Raw genomic sequence first — 10,382 nt, 5'->3', positions numbered from 1 at the left:
CAGCTGGTGGCCCTGAACATGATACCCAAAGCTCCAAGGGCAAACTGAGGTGATTCCTCCCGGTTGGAAGGTTTGTTTATTTTTGCCTACAGTGCAGGGCTGGGAAGTTTTGGCTGGGATTCTGGAGATAAGCATCAAGGAGCTGCTGGAAACCAGGGAAAATTCAGCTTTTCCTGCTGGTTTGAGTCTCTCCTTAGTAGGTAGGACCTGTCCCACAAATGTTTGTGCCGTTTTTTGTGAGATTCTCCCCCAAATTTGAGGAGAAGAATAATTCCTTGATGGTGTGGGAAGAGGGATGGAAAGCTTTGATCCTTCCTGAGCCTCTAAAAGGAAGGATGAATTGTTGGAAAGGGTTAAAGTGTTGCAGAGATCCTATGGAAAGGGTCTGGGCTTGGGGACAGGTGGAGGGAGGTGCTGGAAACACAATCCTGGAGGAGGAGGAGGAGGAGGAGGAGGAGATCAGTGGATGCCCAGGATGGATTCTATGGGGGAGGAGAAGGAATGGTGAGATGGGAGGGAAGGAGGGAGGGAAGGTGGTGATGCCAGAAGGGACAAATGGGGCAGCCAAGAGTTGGGAAGGAGCAGGGGCCGGAGAAACAACGGGATGTCCGAAGCAGCCAGAGCCAGCGCCGGATTCCTGCGCCGGAGAACGGTGGAGAGGTTACCACGGACCACATCCTGCTGGGATCCCACAGCCTCCAGGATCACCTCCCACCTGCCCCACTCCAGTTCCCTCCCCACACAAAACTTTGGGAGATTTGGGAGAACTTCCCTTTCCTACACTTCCACTCCGAGGTACGAGGGGACGCGGGAAGGGCATGGAATGTGCTTGTCCATCTGTCTGGAGATTTGTCCTTTCCTTCCCTATTCCCACCTTGTTTTCCTCACTGGGTTGCCCATGGCTCGTGTCACTCCTTCCCTTGGCATCCTTGGGGTGGGGTATGGATTTCTCTCCAGCTCATCCTGTTCCCTGCAGAAATGTGATGGAAATTGTATCCATGGCAGAGGGAAAACAGGAAGGTTTGGGGTTGTTTCCACCTCAAGAGAAGTGGAAGGCAGAGGAGAAGCAATTCCCTTTCCGTGGGACGAGACTGGGTAGATAAACAGGCACTGAGTTAGGAATGTTCTGCAGGATAATCCCAGGATGAGATTTTCCTCATCAGCTCCTCCAGCAGAGCCTCTGGGGTTGGGATTTATCTCCAGATGTTCCCAAGGGAAAGATGTGCTCTGAAACCAGAAATCATGGACGACTTGACCCAAAATTCCAAGTCCCTGCTAGGAAAAGACTAATCACTTTCCAGAGGATCCCGCGTTTCACCTTTGGATGGCCACGTGGCCCTCCAGGAACTGAGCTGACTGTCACTCACTCCTCTCTCTGCTCCCTGTGAGGAGTTTGGTGAGGTCTTAGGTGGAGATCACCATGCTACAAATCACCCCACGCCCAGGAAAAGGTAGATGACAATATCTGTCACTCCTAATTCGTGGACAGCCTCCAGAACTTCACCCAACGTTCCTGGAGGACCAAATCTCTTTAATTTTGACATGTAGGACCTCAATCTTTAGGGATTTGGGTCAGCTCAGCCCTCAAGATCTCGATATAGACTTTTCATCCTCACGTACTCCCTTTCTCCCCTTTGCTTTTTATGGCTTCTCTTGAGCCCTGGAGCTCAACCAGGTCATCTGAGATTCCCAGCTGAAGCTTCAGAGGCCAAAATGGATCTTTAACGAGGGCTCAGATGATTCCTTGGACAAGAGCCTGGAGCAGCTGCTCCACGCAAACCTCAGGGCTCAGATCTTGCGTTCGGCCAAAAAAAGCAATGACACCGGAGCAGGTGGTCGTATCCCAAACCCTTTCCCTCTTCCCACCTTCCCTGCTGGGAGAAAAGAGCTGTGGAGCTGAGGATCCGTGGGGGGAGCTAGAGGACAGGGATATGTCCCTGGGTGTTGTCCCCTCCAAGTGCCTCAAGGGTTTGAGGGACTCCGAGGCCGCAGGAGTTGACTCCAGGCAGTTCCTGGAAGAGGAACGCCCACACAGGGCTTGGTGCCAAACATTCCTGGTCCAAGTCCAGCCCTGGTGAACTCAGTCCCTGCCCACAGGAGAGAAGCCATGGCTGCTGTGTTCCTGCCTGGAAACCTTCAGGATGAAGCCACCTGCTCCGTCTGCCTGGAATTCTTCAAGGACCCTGTGTCCATCGAGTGTGGCCACAACTTCTGCCGCTCCTGCATCGTGAAGAGCTGGAAAGACTTGGAGATGGATTTCCCCTGCCCACAATGCAGGGAAGTTTTCCAACAGAAGAGCTTCCGACCCAACCGGCAGTTGGCAAACATGTCGGAGATCATCAGCCAGTTCACCCAACGCGGGGCCAAAGGGGTTGAGGAGGACCAGGATGGACTTTGTGCCAAGCACCGTGAAGCTCTCAAGCTCTACTGCAAGGACGACCGGAGAACCATCTGCGTGGTGTGTGACAGGTCCCGCGAGCACCGACCCCACGCCGTGGTGCCTGTGGATGAAGCTTCTGAGGAGTACAAGGTCTGTCTGTCTGTCTGTCTTGAGGGACATCCCATGGGGCTTCTCAGCTGTGTTTGTCCTCCCTCGAGTCCTTGCGGTGTCGCTTCGCTTTGCCGCGCTCAGCTTCACCCTCCACCACCTTCCAACCACTTGCTGGTGCTTTCTAGCTCTCCAAGAACCTGGAAAACCATCTCCTCTCCAGGTATTCAAATTCTTCTCCTTCATTCCCATCATCTCTGCCCTCAGAGAAGAGTGTGGGATGAAGGAGAAGGCAACAAGGTTGTGTGTCCCCCCTAACATAGGCTCCAAGTCTACCTCCTCCTCGGGAGGAGAACAGCTGATGGAGCCTGAGTCTATTTTGGGGGTTGGGCAAGTTGCCAGAGATGTTCCGAGTTGATTAAACCTGGGCTGAACTCTTCCTTGTGCCAAGAGTCGATGGGAACAGGGAACGTCCCTCCCTGGAGCTCCTTCCTCTACCTTCCTTGCACACATCGAGACTCGCTGTGGTCCTTGAGGGTTGTCCGTGTGGGTTTTCCCTCCCGTCCCACTCGTCGTTGCCGGGAGCAAACTGTGCAGAACACAGAACCAGAAATGTTTTCTTCCAGGAGAAAATCCAGGGCCGCTTGGATTTCCTGAAGAAGGAGAGGCAAGAGCTGCTGGAGTTCAAAGTGAACGATGATAAGAAGACCCAGGAGCTCCTGGTGTGTCCTTCACCGCAGTGATTTTGGGGTGGTGGGAGGTGTGGAGGGGGTGAGGACCCACCAAGTGTCCCATCTTCTCCTCACCACTGCTCAGACAGTGTCCAAACCGGGTTGACGCGTTCCCAGAGCTCTGGGGTCAGGTATGGTGCGGAAAGGAGAGTGTGAAGGTTCATTCTGAGGGTCAGGTGGGACCTGTTGGGTCTATGTCCAAGGGAAGTGTGGAGTGAAGCCACCAAAACATGGTCCCCGTGCCAAAGGGAGGAATTTCCTGGAGCAAAATGTTCCCATTTGGCCCTGGGCTTTGTCTCAGGTGATGTGTCGGCGAGGACAACCCAACGGGAACCAGGAGGTTGGTAGAGCTGAGGAACAGGATGAGGCAGGGACTCGGCTCTTCCATCCCACCTCTTCCCAAGGTCTTTGTCCAGCAATGCCACAGGTCGTATCTCCTCACCTGAAGGTCCCCAGTCCCACCAACAAGCAGCAACCACGACACTGGCAGGTCCTCCTAACTCACCAGGTGGTTCTTCTCCACCCCAAACCTTTGACACCAGCTGAACCTTCTTTTTTTCTGCCTTTCACCCCCAGAAAATCATCGAGACCGAGCGGCAGAAGCTTCTCTCGGAGTTCGAGCGGCTACGGCAGTTCCTCCACGACCAGGAGAACATCCTGCTGGGGCAGCTGGAAAAGATGGAGAAGAACATTGCCAAGAGGCAGAACGACAACATCACCGACCTCTCCAAGGAGATCACGCTCCTCAACAAACTCATCACTGAGCTGGAGGAGAAAATCCAGCAGCCCATGCTGGAGTTCCTCAAGGTGAGACGGTTGCTTAGGGCCGAGGTGTGACCTTCTTCCTCCCCATGGATCTTGTAGAGGTGTTTGGAGGGGTAAAAGTCCTTTTTTCCCTCTGTCTTTGATGAGCAGACAGTGCTTGGCAGTGTCTGAGTGTTCTGAGCTCTGCAGTACCACCCAAAACACTCTCTGGCTGAGGAACATCCTAGAACAGAGGTGTCTTCTTCATCTTTCATGGCCTCTGATGACTTTTTTTCCCCTCTAAGCTCATCTGGACCTTTCTAGCACCCCAAAACTTGGTGTCAAGGTGTACAAGTTTGGGTCAGACCTTGCCCAAAGAGTTACCACCGTGGTCCTGTCTGAATCCTTAACCCAAGCAAAGCTCTTTTTGCACACCCAGGTCTAGGTGGGGGCAGGTTTGGGCCATGCAGGTCATAGGTGTCCTGTTCCTCCAGCCTGGAGGTGTCGGTGAGGACTTGGAATGGAGCTGAGTGTGGAAGAACACGGAGTTGGGCTCAGGGTCGGGTTCCTTGCCAGATCCCACAGCACAGTCCTTGGCTGCAGGAGGTTTGTGGTGCCACGAGAGTAGAGCTGAGTTTGCAAGTCAACTGGAACCATCAACCAAGCTGGAAAGTAGGAGGGAGGAGGAACAAACAGATGGAGCCCAGGGATTGACTGCAGGGCATGGAGAACTCCTAGAGTCACCTCAGCTCTCCTTCAGCTCAGGAAAACAAGCCCAGGGTGGCCCAATAGAGGGTTAAATTCCCTCCCAGGAATTTGTTCCCAGCACAGTCAATATTTGCCAACAGTTTCAGGACTTGGCCAGGGGTGGAAATGCCTCCCACGTGGTCTTTGTGTGGCGTCACCATCAAAACAAGCTGTAACAATAGGTGAGGTTTCATCACCCACCAGGTTGGGACCTCCTGGGTCCTTTCCTCACCCCTTTGGGTGGCTCTGACCCACATCTCTGTGCTCTCCACGGTGTGTGATCTTCTTTAGACCCTTTGAAAGGCACCAGGAAGGACAAACAGTGCCCCAGGACGGAGCTGAGCGTGACCATCCAGCTCAGGGGTTTGGTTGTGACTTGAAGGTGTTCCAACCTTGACTTCCCTTCCTAATCCATCCTGCCTGAAGGCAAAGCATTCCCACTGTTGGCACATCCATGTCAGGGAGGGGAGAGGAAGCTCAGAGTCCTCTCGGTAGGGATCAGTTGGGAGTTTAGCTGCTGAGTGGGATTTGGTGGCAGTGTGACCTGGCTGAGCTGAAAGGAAACAACTGAGGGGTGGCTGGAACCAGCAGGGATGAACCTCCTGGTTGGGTTTGAGGAATGGGAATTGCTTCCAAGTCAAGGTGGGACAGAATTGATTTCACTTGGTGTCTCCTTTTCCTTTGCAGGATGTGATGAGCATCATAAGCAGGTACGGAATACTCCGAGCTCCAATCCCTTCACACCCTCCCCCACCTCCTGTGGAAGGTCAGTGCCCACGTTCCACATTCCAGAGGGAAGCAGCAGGGCAGAGGGAATTCACCTCCTACTCACCACAAGTTCTGGATCTCTTCCAACTTCTTGGGAATTTGATTGTCACAAGGTTTTTTGTGCCCTAACCAGGCAATTTCTCCCAAGGTCAAATGAGACCAGAAAGCCACCAATTTTTCATCCAGTGCTTTAGTTCAGTCACCACTGAGCTCCAAAAATGACCTTGGAGCTGCAGCAGGAGCACCTGGATGGGAGTTCACCACCACCTTGGGGAAGACCTCAAAGTCGGTGCCCAAATCCCATGGTCTTCTACCTAGTGGCAGCAAAATCCCAGTGGGATCCCCACGAGGTGATGCTGAGACAGAGGGTGGGAGAGTTGTGCACCGCGAGCCGCAAACGAGGAAGAGTTGGGGGAACGAGTTTTTCTCACGGTTTGTACCTTCTCCTTCGCAGAAGTGATGATGTGAAGTGCCAGAAACCTGTGCCTGTCTGCACGGACATGAAAATGCATGTCTGCAACTTCTCCCTCAAGACTGTCATCCTGGAGAAAGTCCTCAAGAAGTTCAGAGGTGGGTGGAGATGACACCAGGACGTCTAAAATAGTCCTTGACCTTTGGTAACTCTGAGAGGAGAGTTGGGAGTGCTGGAGGAGCTTCATGGAGAGAACCTTGGCACCTTCTTGGTCACTGGGACAAAAATAGGAGTAGAAATGACACTGGGAAGGATTTCTGGAGATCCTTCTGGAGATCCTCCTTTTCTCCTGCCGGAGATGAGCGTGAGCAGCAGGAGACTCCCCTTGCCAAGCTGTGCGTGGGGTTGTTTTTGAGAGGGGGAAAACCAGAGGCGAAGGAGTTCGGGTGTAATAAACCCCTTCCTTTTGCAGATCTCGAAGGGTTTGGGGTCGGGAGAGCCAAACCTTGGGCTTGCAGCGATGCTGGAAAGCCACAAGATGACGCTGAAAGACCAGGAAAAGCAGAGAGCAGCAGGAGACTCCCCTTGCCAAGCTGTGCGTGGGGTTGTTTTTGAGAGGGGGAAAACCAGAGGCGAAGGAGTTCGGGTGTAATAAACCCCTTCCTTTTGCAGATCTCGAAGGGTTTGGGGTCGGGAGAGCCAAACCTTGGGCTTGCAGCGATGCTGGAAAGCCACAAGATGACGCTGAAAGACCAGGAAAAGCAGAAATGTTGGGAAAAAAAAAAAAAAACTGTGAAAAAAAAAAAAAAAAAAAAAAAAAAAAAAAAAAAAAAAAGAGACTGTTTAGAAGGGGGAAATCCTTAAAGGCAAATTACACCTCCCAGGGCGAGAATTGGCTTCGACGTTTGTGCTGAGGAGAACAAGATGTGGTAGAGAAGGAGAAAAAGGATGGAATAAATCTGCGTTTTCGTCGTGCCCGGGAGGTTTTTAAGGAGAAACTGGATGTGTTTCCGAGGGGTTTTTCCCTGTCTTGTCCTCATTGCACTGGTGGGAGCTGAAGCTTCTCCATCCTCAGCTCTTGACTCTTCCTCTTGGCCAAAGAGATGTTTGGGCCATGGGGGTCACAGTCTCGTGCAGGAGGTTTTGGAGGTCCCTCTAGCTCTGTAGGTGTCACCATTGACCACTGTTTCTCCTTTCCAGAGCATCTACAAGACGAACTGGGAAGAGGTGAAAAAGGTAAAAAAAGATGTTTTGGGTTTAACCTCTGGAGCAAAGACTTGAAATTGTGGTTGTACTTTGCAAAGCCAAAGAGAAAAGGGGATGAAAAAGGAGAGGAACAAAGGAAAAAAAAAAAAAAACAACAAAACAAACACTCTAGATGACTTTTTTTCTACCTTCATTTCTTCTCTCTCAATGATTTCCAGATCCAGCCTGCTCAGTTCCAGAGCCCCATGCCGATTTTTGTAGCTGACGTCGAGGATCTGAGAGCTCAGCCAGGTCCTGAACCCCAAAAAAAGAGATTGAGACCCTTCCAAACCCAAAACTTAGTCTACCAGATCTGCTCTACTGGGCTCTTCTTTCCACCAGGGATTGGGATGGAGGGTGTGAGCTCCATCACCTTCTCCAGTTCGAAGTCAAATTCCAGGAGAAATTAACTCCTTTACCAAGCTGATTAGAACTTTAACTCCTTTAGTTAAGTTCACAGGAGAGGACATGGAATTGATGGGCAAACCCAACCTAGATTGAGTCATAGAATCATGGAATCAACCAGGCTGGAAAAGACCTCCAAGACTTGTCAGACCTAAACCTGAGGAGCACAAAGACCTTTCTGGTGCATCTCCTAAGGTCTCACCTTACACTCCCCCAAAGGGTCTCCTTGATTGGTGGCCAACTTTGCTGACTACAACCACAATTTGAGGTCTCCAACGCACTCGGCGCTTCCTTTGAGCCACGAGTTGGGATGGGAAAAAAGCTCTTGGTCCTGAACTCGGTTGCTCCTCCAGGTGTGATCTCAGAGGGGTTGGAGATGCCCTTAGGTCATGGCATTCCGTGAGGATTGGGGGTGTCCTGAGGGTGTTTGGGGACAGATGGTCAGTGATTCATGATGGGCAGAGACCTCGTTGAGGGGTTGGACCTCGGAGGAGGCAGAAACAAAGAGGAAAAATCCCAATTTCTGTGGGGAAACGTTGGTCCTTATCTGCTGTGGTTTTCTCGGCTCCTGAGGTCCTCGTGGTGTCGGGGAGGACCTTGAGGGTGTCCTCATCTCTTAGCAGCCACAGCTGGGTCAGTGTGGGAGGACAGAGGAGTCCCCACCCTGGGAAGTTTGGGAAGTGATTGTTGAGGTTGGGATGGAGTCAGTGAGGTTGGGAAGGAGTTGTTGAGGTTTAGGGGTGATTATTGAGCTTGGGATGAGGTTCTTGGGTTTAGGAAGTATTTCCCAACTGCTCAAACCACCCCAACTGTCAAACCCCTCATGGCCTTCCCATCCCTGTCACTGCTGTCACCCACAGAGGACCTGACCTTGGACCCCGACTCGGCCAACCACCTCCTGATCCTGTCCGCAGACCTCAAGAGCGTCAGGATGGGCTGTAGGAAGCAGGAACTGCCCGACAACCCCAAGCGCTTCGACACCAACTCGCGGGTCTTGGCCACCACGGGCTTCAAGTCGGGGAGACACTACTGGGAGGTGGAGGTGGGACCTTCTGACGGTTGGGCCTTCGGCGTGGCCAAGGAGTCCATCCGGAGGAAGGGCCTGACGCAGTTCTCACCCGAGGAAGGGATCTGGGCCGTGCAGCAGAACGGGGGCAGGTACTGGGCCGTCACCTCGCCCCAGCGCACGCCCCTGAGCCTCAGCCAGAAGCTCAGTAGGGTCAGGGTCTACCTGGATTATGAAGGAGAAGAAGTTTCCTTCTACAACGCCGACAACATGCAGCACATCTTCACCTTCAACGTTGCCTTCCAGGAGAAGGTGTTTCCCCTCTTTTCTGTCTGTTCCACTGTCACCTACATCAAACTGTGCCCCTGAGGTATCTCGTGGGCGTCGGCGAGGTCTTCGCCCGGATCGCGTCGGGACGGCCTCGAGAGACTCACGGAGCCTGGTTAGGTGGGATAGAGGGAGGTCGAGCTGAGGGATGGGCAACCAGGTGGGCAGGGAAGACACCCCAAAGAGGCAGCTGAAAGTCTCAAGAGATCCTCAGCAAACCCCAGAAATCACTGTCTTCAAGGTTGTGGTGACCATGTCAAACCCATCCCTGGACCAGCTCCTCTGATGGATGAGAAGGAACCTACAGGAGTAGGTTTGTGGCTCCAGGTGTGACCACAGACAGGTGTTTCCTCGTGTGGGTTTAAGGATCGGTGGGAAACTTTGGAGCAGTTTCTCCATCCCCTCTGGAAGTGTCAGGGAACTTGAAAGTGAAATGTTTGGTGGGTGAGTGACCTGTGGGAAAGGTGGAGAGAATGACCCTGAGGACACTCTGGTTGTCCATCCAAGGCAAAGCTTCTCTGTGTGATCAAGGGAAACCCAATGAGAAGGTTCCTCATTCCTTATCCCACCTGGAGCTCCTAAATCCTGGGATAATCATCCCCCAAAGGCTGTTTTTGTGATGTCTGAGCTGTCCCAGGTGACCCAAACCACATGACCTTCATCTGACCCATCTAGGCTGGAAGAAACTCTGTGGGCTTTGGCTGCTCTCCCTATCTGCTCTGTTCTCCTGTTCTCCAACCTTGGCTCCTCTGGAAAAGGCTAAAAGGTGCTGGTTTGGGTTCTCCATGATGTTTGTCCTGCTGGACCTGAGCAAGATCCACATTTCCCACTTTGGTGCTGCCCTTCCTGAGGTTTCTCTGTGGAGACATTCTCAGCTCAACCCGTTTTGGTCCTCCTGCTTTGCCCTCAGCAATGTAGATTTTCTGGGGGCTGAATTTCCTATTTCCTCTGGTTCTCTCAGCAAAAATCACCTCTTTATCCCCATTCCTGGTGTCTTTTTTTCCCTGGAAACCTTCAGTCTCTTCCCAGGAGATGGTGCCAAACTCCTATTTCCTTCATCCTCTCTTGTCTTGCCAAAACTAAGCAGCTTTAAAACCTGCTCAGCTGCAGCAAATCTTTCCAGAGTGAGGCCATGGAAAGGTGAGTAAAACGCTCAAGTTTGGGAATTCCATCCCTTTCCAATGTGATTCTGCTGTGTCACTGACAGAAACGAATAAAAACCCCTGGAATGAGGAAGGTATTTCCAGGGACAGAGAGATCCTGATGTCTTGACTTGGTCTTTACCTCGTGTTTCGTTGGGTCTGGAATCTCCCAGATCATTCCTAGTGGGAAATAAACCACGAAGGGCTCAGTGGGGGGAGGAAGGTGTGGACACAATGGGAACCTCAAGTTTGGGGGTCGTGGTGGACTTTGCTCTGCTCCTGCTGATGCTCCCAGTCCTCGTGTCCAGCTGGTTTGGAGGGGCCAGGAGTGAGTTCTGGGGTGTCGGGGTGAGTTTTGGGGGATGTC

General features: G+C 52.4%; 1 protein-coding gene across 1 annotated transcript; it reads left to right on the top strand.

Annotated features, from left to right (window-relative positions):
* Nucleotides 1-2,080: 2,080 nt before the first annotated feature.
* Nucleotides 2,081-8,915, top strand: TRIM7 (tripartite motif containing 7). The gene is made up of 7 exons (XM_009073123.1): nucleotides 2,081-2,530; nucleotides 3,115-3,210; nucleotides 3,796-4,026; nucleotides 5,398-5,420; nucleotides 5,933-6,048; nucleotides 7,091-7,126; nucleotides 8,401-8,915. The coding sequence occupies exons 1-7, from the start codon at nucleotides 2,108-2,110 to the stop codon at nucleotides 8,913-8,915; spliced, it is 1,440 nt and encodes a 479-aa protein (XP_009071371.1). The 5' UTR covers nucleotides 2,081-2,107.
* Nucleotides 8,916-10,382: the final 1,467 nt, after the last annotated feature.

The sequence above is a fragment of the Acanthisitta chloris genome, unplaced genomic scaffold (genome assembly GCF_000695815.1).
Source record: "Acanthisitta chloris isolate BGI_N310 unplaced genomic scaffold, ASM69581v1 scaffold15204, whole genome shotgun sequence".
NCBI classification, from domain to species: domain Eukaryota; kingdom Metazoa; phylum Chordata; class Aves; order Passeriformes; family Acanthisittidae; genus Acanthisitta; species Acanthisitta chloris.
Note: the sequence above shows the minus strand (reverse complement) of the source record. Positions and strands in the feature narration are given on the sequence as shown.

What these genes read in the sequence shown, in the direction of transcription:
- TRIM7 (XM_009073123.1), top strand. Translation starts at nt 2,108, where the DNA reads ATGGCTGCTGTGTTCCTGCCTGGAAACCTTCAGGATGAAGCCACCTGC. An exon ending in GTGATGAGCATCATAAGCAG is followed by an intron (nt 5,421 to 5,932) that starts GTACGGAATACT and finishes TCTCCTTCGCAG; the next exon opens with AAGTGATGATGTGAAGTGCC. An exon ending in ACTGGGAAGAGGTGAAAAAG is followed by an intron (nt 7,127 to 8,400) that starts GTAAAAAAAGAT and finishes TGTCACCCACAG; the next exon opens with AGGACCTGACCTTGGACCCC.